Source organism: Sceloporus undulatus, unplaced genomic scaffold (assembly GCF_019175285.1).
Source record: "Sceloporus undulatus isolate JIND9_A2432 ecotype Alabama unplaced genomic scaffold, SceUnd_v1.1 scaffold_16, whole genome shotgun sequence".
In the NCBI taxonomy this organism is placed as follows: Eukaryota; Metazoa; Chordata; class Lepidosauria; order Squamata; family Phrynosomatidae; genus Sceloporus; species Sceloporus undulatus.
The window spans coordinates 4,116,237-4,136,229 of record NW_024802938.1 but is presented as its reverse complement, the minus strand read 5'-3'; the positions used below and the strand labels follow the sequence as shown (position 1 = coordinate 4,136,229).

At 41.3% G+C, this 19,993-nt stretch overlaps 1 protein-coding gene across 2 annotated transcripts in view; it reads left to right on the top strand.

Annotated features, from left to right (window-relative positions):
• LOC121917391 (2-oxoisovalerate dehydrogenase subunit beta, mitochondrial-like) overlaps positions 1 to 19,993 on the top strand; it is a 59,083-nt gene that overhangs the window by 11,865 nt on the left and 27,225 nt on the right. Inside the window, exons 6-9 of one of the 2 annotated variants that reach the window (XM_042443333.1) lie at positions 320 to 428; positions 6,582 to 6,679; positions 8,636 to 8,746; positions 10,752 to 11,003. In XM_042443333.1, coding sequence (XP_042299267.1) covers positions 320 to 428; positions 6,582 to 6,679; positions 8,636 to 8,746; positions 10,752 to 10,937 — 504 coding nt within the window. In that variant the 3' untranslated portion in view covers positions 10,938 to 11,003. Of the gene's footprint in view, positions 1 to 319; positions 429 to 6,581; positions 6,680 to 8,635; positions 8,747 to 10,751; positions 11,004 to 19,993 lie in introns of those variants that run through there. The other variant, XM_042443332.1, reaches the window with a different exon arrangement.

Below are 19,993 nucleotides of genomic sequence, written 5' to 3'. Positions count from 1 at the left end.
CCCCCTGCATTTTGTAGTAGTTGTGTGCACTCTAAGGGAAAAAAAAACTTTTTGGCTGCACTACAGTCAAGGAGTATGCCTTCCCCATATATTCACAGTTTTTCCACTTTCACGGGGTCTTTCAACCCTAACCCCTGCAAATGTGAAGAGCAGACTGTAATTCTAGTGTAGAGTTGCGGGCTATGTTACATGCTTTTGATCTAGTTTTGACACTTCAAAAATGGTGGTTCTTAATGTTTAATAGAGAAGTATAAGATGTTTGCAGATATGGTAGCTGCTTCATACATTTTTGCTTTGTATATTCATTTTTTCTCATCAGGTTGTGGTTCCAAGAGGTCCTATCGAAGCCAAAGGCCTTTTGCTATCATGCATAAACGATAAAAACCCTTGCATATTCTTTGAACCAAAGATACTATATAGAGCAGCAGGTAAATCTGTTCTCACACAAAGTAGAAATGTTCAATATTTGCATAGAAAGAAGTATATTCTAATTTTGCAAACATTACTTTTGCCTTTATTTTTTTAAAAAAAATAGTTTTTATAACATTTGCTTTGATATTTAGAATTTTGTAATTTACCAGGTAATTCTATGTTTAGTTGGAATTAAGTCAATTGGGTTCTCCTGATAGTCAGATTAGGTTGTGCTAATGCTCTTTTTGAAGCTTTGTAGTTTGTTAGACTGGAGGTTGCCTGACAGTCTGGATGTTAGTCTTCTTAATTGTTGTATGCCTTCAAGTCATTTACGACCTATCACAAGGTTTTCTTAGCAAGATTTGTTTAGAGAAGATTTGTCTTTGCCTCCCTCTGAGGCTGAGAGAGTGTGACTTTCCCAGAATCACCCAGTGGGTTACATTGGCTCAGTGTGGATTCAGATCCTGGTCTCCAGAGTTTACTACACTACATTGGCTTTCAGTCCTCCTAATTACTGAAGAATGAAATAGGAATATTTGTGGTTTATTTAGAAAATTGTAATAGTTGCCAAACAGAGTTTAATGAGAGATAATACTCGCCATAGGGGTGAAAGAGATTTATGCTTCTAGTAAATGCAATTTTGAAATAGTTAAAGATTTCCCATGCATTGGATCAAACAATGATCAGAATGGCGACTGCAATCAAGAAATAAGAAAAAACTAAAAATGGGAAAGGCAGGCATGAAAGAACGACTCAAGGAGAGTTAACTACAACTACAACAACAACAGTTGTCTTGCAGTGTCAACAGCACATAGTGGCAATGCAAATAAAAAACCCAGTCATCTTGACATTATCATGGTTTAAGTAGCTATCTGTTCTTATGCCTTGTGACCTTTTCAGATTCATTTAATTCTTCCATATATGACATGAGTGGTGTAGAAATAAATGACTTACATCATTATTATAGAAGATTTTCACATCAACTCACAAGCGCTGTTAAAATGTTGCTGGATTGTTGAAGAAGTGTGTGTGTGTGAAAGCCTGGCATGCTTCCTCAACATCAGGGAATTGTTGGCTCCTTTCTAATGTCAGTGACAGGGAATTTCCTCTGAACACAAAGTTTCCTGACACTGACACCAGAGAAGAACCGACAATTCTCTGACGTTGAGGAAGCACGCCAGGCTTTCACACATGCATGCTTCCTCTACGATCCAGCAACGTTTTATCAGCACTTCTGAGTTGGTGTAAAAATCTTCATAGTGACATAGCAGGTAAGATGGAAAAGGTAGTTGTTTTTAACCAGTGTTCAGATGTACAGAAGTTTTTCTACTGCAATGGTAAATGAAATTCTTCTTCTGAAAAATGCATGAATGTTTGTGAATATTTGTAGAATCAGAGTTGTCTAGACCACTGTGGGAAACCCAAAGCTATAGCCTTCCAAATAGATGGCTATATAGTATCTGAAGGATCCACTATGAGAACCCACTACTCCTCTGAGTAGTTGGTTCTATTCACTAGCTGGCATTATTATTCACCTTGTATCTATACTCCTGTAATATTTTTTTTAAAAAGTCTGAGTTGTGTCACTGAATTGGAATGTGAAGGAGCACCTGATCTTAACCCAGCCTCCCAGCATCCATGAACTAACAGTATGCTGGTACTGGGTTGTGATGTGGAAACTCTGGTTCATGTCCTTCTGTTCACATGAAATTAACTGGGTTGCCTTTGTGAATTCACAATTTCTCAACCTACCTCACCAAGTTCTTAAAGTGGTAAAATGTTGCTATGGAACATTTCTGAAAGTATGACATTAAACAGATGTAACAGCCTGTTTGAGGTCTGTGCAGTGGTGAGGAACGAAGAAGGAGATGCAGCCCTCCCAGGCCTTGTATGCATCTCCTCAACCAAGGGTGGTTGCCCATGCTAATCCTTTGAGTATGATAATCATTGCATACAGTAAGAGCCTTCAAGATGGTAACAGAATTTCTGATTTTGCCATCTGCTTATCCGTTTAAGGAAATTATGCCAGTGATGCTAATACACAGTGTTCCAGCTATGCAGCTATAATTTTGAAGCTTTTGCAAAATATGAGGTTTTGGGGAAGTAATATATAGTCAAATGTTTATTTTCAAATGGGCAAAATACTTCAGTTCTCTTATGGCTCCCCCTGCAACTTCACAAGTACACCAGGAAACGGTAACTGTTGTTTTCAGACAATTTCACTGTATTGTAATGTGGTGTTTTGAGGATTTCTAGAGGGAGTAAAATTACATATGGAAACAATAAATGAAAATGGTGAGTGTGAAGTAATTAGTTCACCACTGCAGTGATAAAAGGGAAGTGGTGACTCAGCAGTTAAGATGGCAACTCTGATGATAGCAAGGTTGCCAGGTTGGCAGTTTGAGACCAAGGGCTGCATGATGGAGTGAGCTCCCATCACTAGTCCTAGCTTCTGCCAACCTAGCAGTTCGAAAGCATGTAAAAGTGCAAGTAGATAAATAGATACTACTTCAGTGGAAAAGTAACAGCGTTCTGTTCAGTCATGTTGGACACATGTTCACAGAGCCGCCTTTGACAATGTTGGCTCCTTTGACTTAGTAACGGAGATGAGCGTTGCTTCCTACAGTTGGACACAGCTAGACAAACTTGTCAAAGGGGGAAATTTTACCTTTTTGCAGTGATAAAACTGGGAAAAAACATAATGTATGAATAAGCTATGATGTACTCAGGTGCTGTTCTGTTTTGTGTGGCTCTTCATTGCATTGATTTAAGCTGATGGGTCAAACTGGAGTGAGTGAAATTGGAATTTTTAAGACCTAGGAAAATAGGTTTTGTTTAGCAAGGTTTTCAAAGCTTGGTCAGTAGTAAGAAATATTGAATGGAGAAAAATAATTCAACAAAAATATAAATGTTGGAGAGTCGTTTGACACTCTGGGAGATGGCAGCATAACTGTGGTGTGGTACAGATGGGGCTAATGCACCGTGCTAGCGCCGTACTAGGGTTAAGGGACTGTGGAGCAACTGCATGGTCCCTAACCCTAGTACCCTGTAACAATGGCTGTGTCCTGTATACACGGGCGCCGCCATTGTCATGTAAGCGTCATGCGGTGTCTGCACATTGCTGCATGGCGCTTAGTAACCAGTGTGTCAGTAGCGTACTTGTTACGCCGCTCCTGTGGCTTTAAAAGAACCCGCTTTTTGCGGGTTCTTTTTCCTCCGCAGGGAAGCCATGCGGTTTGGCAGCTGCGGCTTCCCTGCAGAGGAAAAAACATTGCCACCAGCCTGGACAACATGGAATTTCTCTGTATTTCTCTGCTCTCCTCCCTACTTAATCATTTAACTTTAAGAGAGATAAACCAAAATAGCTGCAAGAGAATTAGCTGATAAGCAAAGTCAGATGCCAAGAAATAAGAAACCAACAACAAGACTGACAAGAGGAGCAGAATACAGAGGATGATAGTGACCTTGTATTGGAAAGGTGGGAGGCACATGGACAATAACATGGCATCTTGTGAAATAAAAACCATAAGGTGTGATAAAGAGAGGAAATGAGCTCAGAAATAAAGGGCTATTTAAAACACAGGAGTTCCAGGCAGATTTAGCTAAAGAAATAAACCTTCAAGAGAATCTGAAGAAACTTACTATACAGCTTGCTGATTTAATTAGAGCAGCTGGAAAAGCACTAAAAACTGTGTTTTAAAAATGAAGAGAAACAAAAGGTAATGCAGGATAGATCAGAGGACTACTGTATAAATGTGAAGATCAAGAGAAGAAGACCAGTGACTAAATATCTGTATTTTTAACTTTCTTGAGGAAGACAAGGAAAATAATATATTAGAAATATTTGTGGCCTGAGGTAAAGAAATCCAACCCAGCATTGGGGCTGTGGCAATCACACACCAGGGCTCCGATCCGGTGTTTTTCCGGGCCAAAAAGAAGTGGCAGCGCAGTGTGTCTAAATGCTGTGCTGAAGAAATGTTGTGATGCTGCCTGCCCTCTAGTCGGACGGGCAGAGTGTATACTGCTTTGGGGTGTGTGGCATGCAGTCGGGGTATGCAGCGTGCAGTTGCCACACCCCCATTCCACCCTGACATTGGCTCTTTTGGCTGGCTTGTACATCCCCTAGGAAGAAAAGTAAGAATTTGGTTTGCAAAGGGGAAAAGATTGATTTACCAGGACCTGGCTGTTCAATCTGTGAGAAAGAAAGTGGAATAGAGAGCCCTCAGAGTGCACTGAGAGAGGCAGAGAGCACTGTATACAAATGGAAGTCTCCTTTTAAGATTGCATTACAGAATAAAGATAGTGTCCCAGCTACAATTAATTTCTTCTGCTTACAATTTGGGGAGGGGAGAGGGGATGAAGGATACCGTATATACTCGACTGTAAGTCATCATCATGTATAAGTCTAGGGCAGGTTTTGGGGCCAAAATTACACACACAAGCTAATTTTACCTATTTTAATTTGTTCACTTGTTAGTTCACTTGTTAAATTGTTTATGTGTTTTTAGTCTGCTCAAATTGCCATTACTATTAACATTGCTAGAATGGAAATATATAGTTGTGTTAGTCTGTAGAATGTATGTATAGAGATCTTTTAGCACCTTTGAGACTAACTCAAGAAATAAGTTGGCAGCATGAGCTTTTGTAGACTTAGAAGTAGACTTTAGTCTACGAAAGCTCATGCTGCCAACTTCTTTCTATAAGATTCCTCCACATATTACTATAAGATTTCTCCACATATTACTTGGATTGATTTTAATTGTATTTCCCCCTCAAAACCTAAACAGTATAATATATAAATATAACAAATGAATATATTCAGAATTGCTCTTTTCTAGTCATGTGGCCTTTAGTGTGTAGAGTGGCATAAGGTTTGATTCTATCCTGATTCTGGTACATGAGATCAGTTCAACCAGAGGTTCAGACTGGGATGCAGTCAGTTTGGCGTTGACACCCAGCCTTCACTTATGTTTCCATCGGGGGGTGGGGGGTGGGCAGTGGAAGTTCTCCTGTTTATGAGATTATTTTCAGGTGGCTGGTAATAAATTGCAGTTTTATGTGTACATCTGATTTATCTTCCTCATCAGATTTTTACATTTTAATTGGTCCTGCATGTGATTTTAAAAAGAAGATTCGTATTTAAAATCATATGCATGACCAATTAAAATGTAAAAATGTGATGGGGGGATAAATCAAATCTACCTATAAAGCTACCTTAGTTAAATTATTAAATTATTTTATTTTTAATTGTAGCCAGCTTTTTTCTCTTGACTTGAGGTGCTATATGTATATAATACTGTCTAAAAGTTTGCACTGCAGCAGAAGAGGCAATGTCATTAATTTCTGCTTTCCCCATTCTTTTTTGCTTCCGATTCCTGTTCACTCTCCTTTTGAATCTTTCCTGGTTTTCTTGCTTTCTTCTAGCACAGTAGGGAGCTGCCTTTCTATCTTTCTTCTCTTTGTATATCATAATAGAACAGGGGTAGGCAACCCTTTTGAGCCGGGGGGCCGGGTTGCTGTCCCTTAGACAACTGGGGGGCCGAAGCCAAAAAATAAATAATTAAATAATTTTAAATAAATAAATAAATAAATAAATAAACTGGGACAAATGTAGGACAAAATTTCCAAATGGAGGACACTTTTTTATAACAAATGGAGGACACGCGAAAAAATTTGCTGATTTTTAAAAAAATGTTAAGATAAATGCATGTTTCTGAAGCTTCTATAGACAATTGCCCCACCATGCCCCTCACGCAAGACGCCAAAGGCCCCGGTGGCAATTGGCGGCAGGACCGGGCTGGGACCGGTCCCAAGGCCTTGCCGGGCCGCATCCGGCCCGCGGGACGCAGGTTGCCTACCCCTGTAATAGAAGAATATCTCATTTTGTTGAAAGCATCTCTTGTGTGCTTCTCATGTTTCAGCATAATATGATAGTCAGGAAGCAGGGATATGGTGTTTAGTAAAGTCAGCTAAAGCTTACCAATAGTGTTGGGACTGAGATGAACTAAAGCCTCTGTCTTAGGCAGTGCTGTTTCAAGCAGGTGTCTTAATTGTTGTATTTTATATCACGTTTGCTAGAGGTTGACTAGATATCATTGCTTCAGGTATTTATACATTTAAATATGTTTACATTTAGGGACTCTAAATTACTTTGCTTTGCATTTGCTCAGTGGAACAAGTCCCCGTGGAGCCATACTATATTCCACTTTCTCAAGCAGAAGTACTTCAGGATGGAAGTGATGTCACGCTGGTGGCTTGGGGTACTCAGGTCAGTAAGATAACTAGTGGGTTTTGAAATTAATATTAAGAATAGTATTATTTTAAACAGTAGTGTGGGCTAAACTAAGAAGTAGTTTTACTGAAAAAGTAAAATATACAGGGTTGCACACAGACTAAATTCATTTCATGCAGTTTCTGTTGAAATCAGAAAGTGTTTAAATGATTGTGGGCATTAACTTTTCATAAATTATTGACTTTTCCACATTATTTCAGTGAGACTTGCATACAAACAACAGCTTAGTCTAATTAATTTCTTTAATTATTAAGAGGCACAACTTTCATAATATGCCGTAAAACATTTTAATACAGATGAAGTAATAATGCTTTAGAGTTTGGCCATAACGAGCCATCATCTTATTGTTTTTACAGATTTTATCTTTATATCATTTTATATAAAATGTTACAGGTATGGCATTGAAAAAGTTGTTTGTTGATAACTGTATAACTATGTCAATGTTTTAATACATCTCCGTCAGAGTAGAATGTATATATATTTGTGCTACAGCAGTACACCTGATGTTATGTGTTTTGTATTTTTGCTGTATTTTAGTGCTGTCCATGTGCTGTAATAAATTCATTCATTCATAATATTGTACATTAGAGTTTAGATGCAATTGCTAATCCAAAACAGAGTAGACCCTTTGATTCAATTATTGAACATTAAGTCAGCACTTGTATAAATCCCTTTGATTCAGTGACTCTGTTGTAGTTGGGACTAGCAATTTCATTTAGGTTTAGGTTTTCATCAGCTGTGGAAACCTTAAAATTAATGTATATGTAAAATTAATGTGTGTGTACATCCATATGTGTGTATGTTTTCCTTGCTTGAATTTAAACATGGCACCGCCATATATCAGATGGCTATAGTATGCACTAGTTCAGTTGGAAATGCCCATTGAAACATATTTACTGTGTCTACTAAAACAATTTGCATTAATTATTCATCTGAAAGATATGATTCAACTACCAATCAAAAGTAAAAGTAAAAGAGCACTGAAACAATACCAGGGTTAAAGCATTATAATTGTGTAAATATAGTGTAACTGTAACAAAACACATAATACTTTTTTGTTTAAAGAAAGAGAAACAATACCAGGGCTGAAATATGACTACAACAAAATACAGTGCCCCCCCCCCCGCTTTGTGGGGATCCTTTCTGGATCTCTCCATGTAAGGGGAAATCACTGTATGCTTGAGCCCCATAGGAAGTAATGGGGCTTGCGCCCACGATGCACATCCCATTAGTTCTTCTGGGGCATGCAACGGGCGTGCCCATGTAAAACGTGGGCGCACTGTATAGTACTATTAAAATCAACTAAGCAGAAGATATTGATAAACTACACAGCAAAAAATACAATGGAACAATATCATCACCTAAGCACCGACTCTTCTATTACCTTTTTGGTCATTCTGAACTGGAAAAGCAGAAAGATATGTTGACCAGCATTGACTGTAGATGGTTACTGTTCTGTCAAGGAGCACTGTCCATCCCATCAATATTGCGCCCTTCCCTTATGTGGGGGATCCGTTCCGGATCCCCATGTAAAGGAAAAAAAGTGTATGATCAAGCCCCATTAGAAGTAATGGGGCTCATGCACACGGCGTGCTGCGGGGTGTGCACCACGAGCTTGCCCCATATGCTGGAAGCCGCGTAAGCGGCGCCTACGTATAATGCAGGCACACTGTACTTTTTATATGGATTTTTTAAATATGGGTGTATGAAATGGAGATGATGGTTACAATTTTCAGCTTGGTCAGCCAAAACATGTATATTCTTCTAAGTGTTTTTAGGAATTCAGTGGCAGAAAGGGTGTCAAGGTCAATATTTTTTCTCTATGACAGTATGTTCAGATTCACACCACTCCAGTATGCTGATGGAATTCAAAGCTTTAACAATGAACTACATCAATATACTGTTGCATGTTTCCTTCTCCACAATTTCTAGGTTCATGTCATCAAAGAGGTAGCAATTATGGCTCAGGAGAAGCTTGGTGTGTCCTGTGAAGTAATTGATTTGAAGACTATTCTTCCTTGGGATGCAGAGACTGTATGCAAGGTAAGTATATGTAATCTTAGTGCACGCCATTGTACTTGTTTATGTTGGATAGGAATATATTGAAAAGTATTATGCATAAAATATTTTCCTATACAAAATATGTAATATTTAATGAACCCCAAGGAGCAAATGAAGATGGCAAAAGGCTAAGCCTCTGAGATATTCTTTGGGAAAGAGTTGCACAACTGAGGGATTGCCCTTGAAATATTTTGTTCTTCCTGACCTCCAGTTTAATCTTAATTAAATCACTTGCTCTAGCTTTCACTGGGTCAGAAAGAAAAGTTACACAATTTTAGTAGTAGAACAGGAGAAGTCTCAAATAACATATTGAGGAATGTTCTAGATCTTAAAATAAAAATTCCCAGAGAGAAAGGAGAGTGTGAGTGAGTCTTTGGTTTATAGTAAGAAAGTGTATACTCCAATAAGCAAGGAAATATGAGAAGTTCCCTGCTCCTCAACTCAGAATGGACACTTTGACTTCCATCACAGGTGCTTTATGGCATAATCCCACTTGCTCCTTAGCACATCATTGCTAGGGTGGAAGAGATGAAAGCATACATCTCTTGATAGTATTTAAATCTATAAGAAGCAGATTTGCCTAGTAGACGTATGCATGGCTATACCATCATTCATACTCTAATCTGATTTGTTTTTTAGGGAGGAAAGACTTGTATTTCATAAAGTGAATCCCAAGTGAAACAAATATATAGAATTCCATTTACAAACATGGTGTAATGTGTAGATACAATTATATCCATGCATGTAAAGGTTCCTTCCATTGTTTTCCCCCACTTGTTTCTAAATGTAAATGGTTTCTGTTCTTACTGAAATCTCATTTCGAAAAAGAGGTTAAATAGCAAGATTTATGAAATCTGAGCTCAGTTTTGTGCTACCCCATTTGTAAACACACCACTCTAGAAAATAATCACACATTCTCTACTTCCAAAACAATGGCAATTCAACATTTGATGGTACACTGCTTGAATTAAGATTTTTTTTTTCTGAATTTCCTTACTTTATGAAATGTAGGAAAATATTAGGAAAGGAATCTTAAGGCAAAAGAGAATAAAATGATAGATTAAAAGGCTGGAAGAGATACAAGGAACACAGTTACCTGTAACTAGTTGGTTTGAGAGATTTAACAAAATGTAACAAGATTTAACAAAGTTATATGCAGTGCATAGGACCAAAGTTGTGTAATGAGTAATGTTTTCTTGTTACTTTGAAGTGTTACATTTAAGTACATTTTGAGGAATTTTATAAAGAATTGTATATTTTTATGTCTGACACACATATGGGATTTCCCTGTGTCAACCATTTGGAACCTTCTAGAACTGCACCAGCATAGCATGTTTTAGCAGAACCTCTGTCCCCTTTTACTTGTTCCCTTCAGGTTACCCCAGTCACATTTTATCTGCGGCTTAGATATCACATTTTGGAACATTTTCTATGCAGCTTTGAACTTGTAATCTTCTGAAATTGAATTATGTCTCCATACAGCTTTTTAAAATATACATGTATTTTATTGTAAAAATAAATACATGTATGTTACTGGTTGTATCAATTATACATCCCACGTTGGATTAAAAAACTTGATCACTAACATACACCATGTACCCACTTTTTTCAGGACAAGAGTGTGACAAGTACATCCTGTGAGTCACATGCAATCTCTTGGGCCATTTTTGTGGTCCTCAGAAACCTCAAGGGGTCAAAAAAACAAAACCAAAAACCTGAAAAACATTTTTGCACCAAATAGCCTCTGGGGGATGTGAGAGCATTTTTGTCATATTTTAGGCCTCCCTTGGGCCATTTTATATCCAGGAAAGGCTTTTTCAAAACTGGAAGTAAAGCAGAAGTGATTTCCTGTCCCTGTTTTGAAAAAAAATCTTCTCCTGGGCCTAAAAGAGCCTAAAACATGTCAAAACTTCCCCAACAGCCCCCAGCTCCCCAAGAAGGCATTGGTAGGTATTTGGGAGCAAAATGATTTTGTGCTCTTTTGCAGTGGGATGTTCGATGGGAAGTGTGTCCCCACCAGGTCTCCTGTGGAGTAATGCAGCCCTGTAGCCTCCCACAGTTTCCCATTCCTGGCTTAGCAGAAGAACATTATGGTGGAGTTCAAGCATTGCTGAGAAGCATTCGATTGCATGCCTCCATGCCTTTCCTTGTAATGTTTGGGAACAACTTATAAAGTTTAGTTGCCAGGGCTTCATCCACACCGCAGAAATAATCCAGTTTGATACCACTTTTAACTGCCATGGCTCAGTGCTATGGAATTCTGGAAATGTAGTTTTGTGAGACATTTAGTCTTCTCTCAGAGAGCTCAGGTGTCACAACAAACTACAATTACCAGAATTCCATAGCACTGAGCCATGGCAGTTACAAGTGGTGTCAAACTGGATTATTTCTGCAGGATGGATGCAGCCATTGTGCACTTGTATGTCATCATATTATATCACATATCTCAGCTTCTACAAAGAGTTTGTTTTATATCTGAATTACAATTACCAGTTTCATACCACTTCATCCTGATTTTGTGCTAAACAAACCTGGGATTTTTAACATGGTGACTCAATGATTCTATTTGCTCATTACAAGACTGCTGTTTATGTGTTTTTGACTGAGAAGTAAAACTTCAGATTCTGTGAGTAATAGTTATAATAAAAATGAAGCCAAAAGCATATCCTCCCCCTGCCATTCTGTCATCCTTTTCTGTGGTAACCTGTCATCAACCACAGCTACACAGATGTGTAGTTCTGGTTACATTTCTTGTTTATGTGTCTTACACACATGAAGCAAGTCATATTTGCTACCCTAAACATATATTGTATTTAGCAATAATTTCAGAATTATCCCTTCAGAATGAGGAATAATGAACCAATTTCATAGTAACTGATTGTGTGTGTGCTGCTGTTATTCCTATTGCTCAGGTGCTTCAGATACTGCAGCCAGAATGGTCAGTACTTGTGGATTCTGAAAGTTGTAATATATTTAACTGGATTGATCCTTGAACAGGAGACATGCACATTGTCATCAGGGACATACATGAAAGTTTAACAACTTGTCAGTGTTTGCACTTCCTGGCATAGCATCTGAAAGCCAGGGTCATTTTTGTGGTATGATACAGTGGTGGAATAGGACTTTCTGGAGGAATAGTATCAGTTATATTTCAGTCTACATAGATTAGCTCAGTCCAATAGAGATCTAATTGTTTTTCCACTGATTTCAGAAACAGCTAGCAAAACAAGTAGTGTGACTGAGCAAATAGTCTGAACTTTCAGGTATTATTATTTTAATACTTTTCATACCATATGCTACTACAGAATGATCACCACTAGAGGCCACTAGAAGTTAAACTGAGTCTTGGCTCTGCTGTACTGACTCTTGTACTTTGTATTAATTTATATTTAAAACTGAGTGTCTGTCAGCTTTCCTCGACTTTGTGTTCTGTAGGTATTTTGGATTTCAGTTGACATACACCCCTCCCAGCAAAACATGATCAGGAATTGTAGAAGTTGTATCCCAAAATATCTGGAAGGTGCTGGGTTGTGCAATGCTGTTTTCTATTAAGTACTTTGAAGTTATTTTAAGAATATTGTCCTTTGTTTTGCTTCTTAAAACAATGATAGTGAGAAAGACACCCAGAGAATATGGCACTATCAGTGTAATCATGGCTTTGTTCAATGGCCATGTTCAGAGAATGGTCTTGAATAAAAAGCTTTCGGATATTTTTAAAATTAAAAATTTCATCTTTCTTTTTCTTTTACTTTGGATGTATGAAATATCTTTGCTAGAATTAAGTTTTCCCCTTATAAACACTTAGCATAACTGTGGTTCATTTCTTTTTCTTTCCCTGCTCTATGGTTGAAAGGACAACCCCCCCCCCCAGCCTGGATACTCAGTGGAATACTAAACATGTTTCTACAAAAGTGTGTGAAAAGTGTCTCCCACTGTTTTCAGTAGTACTTACACTTCAGATAAATACATAGCTAAATATAATTTAAATATAAACTATAAATATAATTTGCAAGTACAGACTCTCAGACAATGAATATGGATAGTGAGGTCAGAATACATTTGAAAATTTGATTGAATCATGTGAACTTGATATATTTAAATTACTCATTATGTGATAAATGAAATTAGCAGTGTATTGTTTAGATATGTACAGTAATGCTATTCTTAGCTCTAGGTACCAGCAGGGAAGATTGTGGACCAAATAATGCTGTGGCATGAGTCTAAAAAAGTTGGTGTTTGTCATCATTTCCTCTTGTCATTGCCTCCCTCATTTCTTTTCCACAAAATTATTACTGTTGTTGTTGTTGTTGTTGTTGTTGTTGTTATTATTATTACCACCACCCCCTTTCCCCAAAGCTGGGACTCAGAGCAATTTAATAAGATTAAAACAGTACAATTAAAAACATAGAAAACCTTTTATTTATTCTTTTGAGATGTATGTTTCAGATAGTCCAGAACTGAATTGTAGTAGGAATAAAATTTCCAAAGGCCTGTCAGACTTTTGGTATATATTTGATTCTTATACCCCAGAAATACTGGATGGTAGACCCTGGTTGTGAGGCTTTGATTTTTGTGCTGTTTCATTTTCTGGTTTAGAGCATATTTTGAAACAGTTGTCTTTATTAATGATGACTGGAAAGTCACTTATCTTTTAAATCTGTTTTCCACTTCAATTTGTGATGGTATGGAGTAACCCTCACTACTTTTCATATGAGAGATATGTATGGGAATAGCTGGGCTTTCTTGATTTTTTGCAGTTAATTATGGAAAGTGCTTCCTCTTTACTAACAAAAAAAGTCATTGAAGGAAGTGCTGAAACTCTTATTCTTCTGCAAACCTAATAGTTTATGGAAAAATAATCCTTAATAGCTCTTGAAGAAATCAGTCCAGTTATTTTACACACAGACACACACACACTCTCTCTCTCTCTCTGCAGATGGAATATGTATGTGCCATTATAGTTCTTGCCCTGTATTGCCATAACAATGTGCATTCGTGCATTTCTCAGTCCTAAATAGCAATATCATCTGTGTTATGTTAGGGTTTGATCAAAGAATGTTAAGTGTTCTGTTGGAAATAAATGCAGAATCAGTTGAGGTGTTTAGTTCAGCCATGATGAAAAAGATGGTGAGCCAAAATGCACTTGTAGTCAAATGTTGTCATCAATGTTTTTTTTTTAAAATGGCATTCATTTTCAAAACAAAACTTATAGAATCCCTAGTGGCAAAAACATTTGACTGCATTACTAGGTTCTGGATGATAGAAGTGTTGTAATTTATGTTAGTGGGACATGGTACAAAGTCCTCTGTGGGTCTTTGTACTCAGCATGCAAAGGCCTGTGGTGCTGTCCAGTTCATGTTAACATTTGTTGAAGCTTACGTGCATGCCCACATTCCTACCACAATTAGTCCCTCCACACATGAAGGTGAATGCCTGAACAGGGCTATATTTGCAGCAGCCATTGCATTTGATATAGTTGTCAGTGTATCATTTATATTATTATTTAATTCGCTGATTTACATATATGTTCTTTGGTACAGCTCCTTGAAGAATATGATTTCCTTTTTCTGATCTTGCTGTCTGAGTAGGCTGTGTTTCCTTTTTTAACAATTCCTGTAGCAAATGAAATAAAAACGGATTGTTTTCATAGTAGTGCTGTTAAACATGCGATTCCTAATGGCATACTGGTAAACATGAAAAGAACTTGGTGGAAATTTAAAGTATGCTACCTATCAATGTCTGAACTATAAGAGAAAATTGAGAAGTTATCATCCTGCATTTACATAGAACAAGAAGGACTGAGGAATACAAAGAAATAATTCTCAAAAGTCAAATCCAACAGATGGATTGGCATAGTCCTCAATTTCCTTTGTGTGAGTTTTTCACTTTGTGCACATAATAGAAGCTTACAAGTGGTGGTGGATTTCAACAGCATATATATATACACCAGAACAAATGTACATGTTGTACATTATTCAGGCCAGAGGCTTAACTGGAATGAAATACAATTGAACTTTATGGATTTTGATTCTGATAGGCATTTGATGTAGGGCAGATTATTAATGTATTGTTAATGTAGGGCAGATTATTTTGGATAATAGCTTTCACATATCAAAATAATCTTCTGGAAAGTAGTTGGACTTGATTGTACTGTGAGGATTTCTTTATATCCTTTTAATATTTATTCAGTCCTAAAAAAGTAGGCTTCTATTTAAATTAATGATGTCACCTAGTGCTTTTCTTTTTGAAACAGAGTCTTCTCACATTATGTGTAATTACACTGTGAAGTATAGCAAATCACCATGGTGAGCAAGGACCTCAATAGACTGGCATAAAGAGCCGGCTTCGGGGCGGAGTGAGGCTGTGGCGTCCACCTGCCAGCCATCCAGATGCTGCCCCCACGCTGCTTGTCTGACCAGATGGTGGGCAGCATCACACTGCGTCTTTGGTGTAGTGCTTACATGCACTGTGCTGTACAGCCCCATAAATAAAATAAACCCATGGTACAAAATGCATATAGGGTAGTGTTATTTTGTAGCCTGCTTTAATTTAAATAGCCTCTGCTATAAGTGAACCAAAGTTGGGCTCTTTATTGAAGCATCCCCCCTCAAAAGTGGAAAAACCACAAATATAAATAAATATAAATAAAAATCATGAATGAAAGTTTGTTGATTTGCAGATTTGATTACTGTGTTCTCTCTAGAAATCTCTAGGTTCTCCAGCACGATTCTGTCATCAACTCCTAGCTCTCTAAGGCGGGTTACAGACGGGCAAAAAGGGATGTACTCATGACATCATGAAGGTAGAGCCTTCAGACGGGCCTTACCTGAATGCCGTCATGAACACGCCCCCCGCACGCCCCAAGCGGGAAGAAGCGGCATTAAAAAGGTGCTGCTTTTTTCCGCTTCTTTTCTGTTTGATGCGTACCTGCGCAGCTCCGTCTGTAAGCCCCTGCACCGATACGTCAGAATTGCTATGCCGCAAATATAAGTTGCCGGTTTAAAAGCTCCGTGTCAGCTGCGTCGCATAATGGGTCGGGTTCCCGGGACATGCGTGGTTTGCAGCCAAGCTTTAATTGCAACGTCCGCTGCCATGCAGCTGTGGAAGCTGAGGCACAGCTGCGGCGCATTTTAAGCCTCGTAACCCTAACCCTAGAGCCACTTGTGCGCATGCGTTGGTAGAACCGCGGGAAGTTGTAACTTTTGCCGGCGGATGTTTTGGTTGTAGAAAGTGAAAAGGGAAAGTTTGTGATTTAAAGTGACCCCCTACACACATTCCTGCGCCATTTTCACCTGGGAACGGGCACAGTTCAGCTGCTCCTGGCACAGCTGTGTGGCGGCTCCCCTTTGCCACCAGGCAGGATGGCTCAGCCATCCACCAGCACCCCCAAAAAAGGCAAGGGGACGTCTTGGTCTCATACTGAGACGGCTGACCTCATAGCTATATGGTCCCAGCCAAACATTTTGCAGAAACTGGAGCAGTCCTACCTGAATGCTGACACATATCGAGAAGGGGAAGAAGCCATGAGAGCTGCTGCACCGGCACACCAGAATTGCTACGCCGCTACTTTAAGTTGCCCATTTAAAAGCTCCGTCGCATAGTGAGTTGGGGTCTTGGAACATGCGCAGTTTGCAGTCAGGCTTTAATTGCAACGTCCGCTGCCATGCAGCTGTGGAAGCTGAGGCACAGCTGCGGCGCATTTTAAGCCTCGTAACCCTAACCCTAACACTAACCCTAGAGCAACATGTACGCATACGCTGCTTGGAAAGTTTGGACTTTAAAGTGCACCCCTACACACATTCCTGTGCCATTTTCACCTAACAATAAAAAACGCTAAAACTGTAAATATTGACATATGTACAAGGGAGGTGAGGGGAGATGGCAGGGGGACAGCGGTGGCAGCAGAGACAGCTGTGGCTGCGCATTGCAGATTCAGCAGGAGCGCGGGGACCAAAGGAGAGGAGGCATCTATGATGCTGCTGACACTGGCAAAGTGCAAACGGACAAGGATGCCAACACCAGCTGATCACCAGCTGGCAGGAGACCACCTTTGTTTTAAATGTGCCCATAGGCTTTCTGCCGCCGCTGCTTAGCCCTGCGCAGCTGCGCATTCGCCAGCCGGCAAAGGGAAAAAAAAAGAGACCCCGGAGCTTGAATGTGCCCAAGACCTTTTGATGCTCTCTAAACTTGCCCCCAAAGGCAAAGGGCAACTAGAGAGGGCCTGGGATCAAGCGGCAGGGAGCACTGACAAGGCACTAGGTCCCATGATGTCCCATAAAGACATCATTTCGCCTCCCAGGGCATGTGTTCCTTCCCAGCCCTATCTACTCTATTCTACCCTTCCTGTTCTCTCCTCCCACCATGCCTGGCTCACTGGTTCCCAAACCAGCAATCTCCAAACTCTGTCCTCCCAGGCGTTTGGACTTCATCTCCCAGAATCCCCAGCCACCTTGCCCTGTGGTCTGGGATTCTGGGAGATAAAGTCCAAACGCCTGGAAGGACAGAGTTTGGACATTGCTACCTCACAGCACTCCTGCCTAGTTTTAGACTGCACAGTTGCGCCTAAGCTGTCCCATTCACACTCACAGCCACACTGCCGCAGTTGCGCATAATTAACCACACAAGTTTTTTTTAAAAAATAAACTTTTTTTCTATATACAATATGTACAAAAGGAAGGGGGAGGGTGAAGGGGGGATGGCAGAGGGGGCAGGGGAGGGAAGCTGCTTCAGGGAGGGGGAGGAGGCGGTGGGGCGGGCAGCCGGCGGAGGAGTTCCTGGAGGGTCTCTTCCATGGAGGACTCTCTCTCAGCCAGCTTGTCCACTTTCTCCTCCAGGGCAGCGAACCTCCTCTCCGTCCGGTTCTCTGTGGGGGGAAAAGAAAGAGGATGGTTAGGATCAGCCTGTGCAGCCCATCACCCACTCCCACAGGCAGGGTTTCTGGGTGCCCCCACTCCCTTCCCTGGGTTCACCTCTACACTTACCTTGCTGCCGGGCTTGGAGGACACGATCCAGGGCACTGGCATTGAGGGCCAAGTGCCCTGGCTCTCCTGGCAGGCGGCGGCTCGGCCCAGGCTCCTCTTTCTCGGCGGCAGCAACAGCAGCGAGGACTTCAAGCCCTGGAAAAAAGGAAGGAAAGGCCCAAGTTACCATGCTGGCATGGCAGACGAGGGCACAAGTGTCGTGGGGGCTGCAGGCAGCCAACCCCTCACCCTGGGGACCTACCTGCCACCAGAGGAGCCTGCTCTGGCTGCGGAGGGGCCACAGCAGCTGGTCCTGGCTGTGGCCCACCCTCGGGGACATCCTCGTCCCCCGAGGATGGTGGAGAGGGCGACCTGGCAGGGTGCCCTCCCTCCCTCCGCCTCGGCCGCACGCCTGCAGAAGGGAAGAGGAGGGATGGCATTGGCACCATGCAGGAAGGAGAGGAGGGCAAGGGAAGGGTCAAGGAGGGTAGGACAGGGCATGGCAAGAGCTCTGGCTTACCTGGAGGACGGCGATCTTCCGGTCTGGGCCGATCTCCCCTGATCCACAGGTCCTTCAGCCGCGAGAAGAATGGTGGCTGCCTGTCAACCGGGGGCGCCTCTCCGAAATCCTCAAGGGTTTCAAAGAACGCTGCCTTCAGAGTTTTAAATTTCACTCTACATTGGTGCAGCGTTCTTTGAAACCCTTGGTTTCGGAGGGCACGAGATGCCTCTAGAAAATGCCCCCGGTTGGGCTTGTTGGTGCTAGCCATCACCCTCCTCGCGGCTGCCTGTGGCATCAGGGAATCCAGGAGGATCCCGACCTCTTCGTCTGTCCAGTAGGCGATTCGGACCGGGACCCTCCTGCGTGGCGCTGCCATGTTGATCGCCGTCCTGGGGTCTTGCACAGTTGCGCACGGGTATATATGGGCACCTGCGGCTCTGGGCCGTTAGGCCAATGTGGTCCTAGTCCAATGAAAGCTTTCAGAGGAGCAGTTTGAATCTTTCCCCCAATAGATGTCCTCTGGGTGCCCCATTGATACATTCAAATTGGCCATTAGGAAAGCTTGAATTTGAGGGGGATTGATACATTGTCAAAGGGGCAATTGGCAGTTGGAGCTGATGTATCTTTTTGCCCCAGGAAAACAGGCACCAGGAGACCTTTTGTGTGTGTGTGTTTGTGTGTGTCCCCCTCAGGCACGTGGCAAAACATGCCCACAGCACAGATCAGGAATGATAGGCAGACTCAAACTGTGGATAATGGGATACATTTATTCATGTGCTTATGCTATTACAGTACAATGCATTCTGACATCACAGATGATGGCACAGGAGCCATCCTTCAGATTCTCCTTGTCAGAAAAAAATCTGCCAGGGCATTCCTCACAGTCTCCCCTGCTTTCTTCTTCTCTTTCTCTTCAAGGGGGTCATGAGCCACTTCCGAATGGGGTAGGCACAGTCAGCCAGTATCAGGGGCCCGATCTGCTGGCCTGTGATGTTGATGCTGGGGTTCCCTGGCACATAGATGCCAGCCTCCATGGCCTCGTAGATGAGAGAAAGTTTAAAGGGGCTTGGGCGCTTTAAATGCGCACATAGGCTTTCTGCCGCTGCTTAGCACTGTAGCTGCGCAGCTTCGCATCCGCCTGCCGGCAAAAGAAAAAAAAAAGCCGCGGTTTGGGCCGCCCGTGCGGAAGCTGCTTCTCTTTTTGCAGCGTCCTCCGAGGCGGCGGTTTGGAAGCTCCGGGTCCGAAACGGACCCAGGTGAGGCGTCTTCACTGCCCCCCCGTGTGGAAGCTCCAACACCTGAAGCACGCCCCCGGGGCGGGCCGTCTGGAAGCTCCGCATTCAGCTAAATACACCTCCAAGACGTCCTCCCCTGCCCGTCTGTAACCCGCCTAAGACTCTGGGTCCTCTAGCAGAACTCTGTGTCAATTTTTGCCAGACGTTGATCATAAAATCACAATGGAAGACCTAGAGATTCCTAGAGAAATCATATTAATGAAATCTGCAAATCATCAAATCCATTAAAGGGAAACCAGTGAATGTGGGGGGACTGATTGTAGTAAGAGATGAAGTGTTAATTGTAAAGTAGTATCAAACTGTATCTTTTATTCTTACTTTTGGACAGAGATGTCACAGTGTTTAAATGTTAGGATGGCAGTTGAAGTGGTGTTTTGTAGATTATAGTAAACAAATGGCTGGCTTTATGAAAAAAAGATTTCTGGTTGGGTAGACTGGTGGTATCACATAGCTTTCTGTTATTTGCAACTGT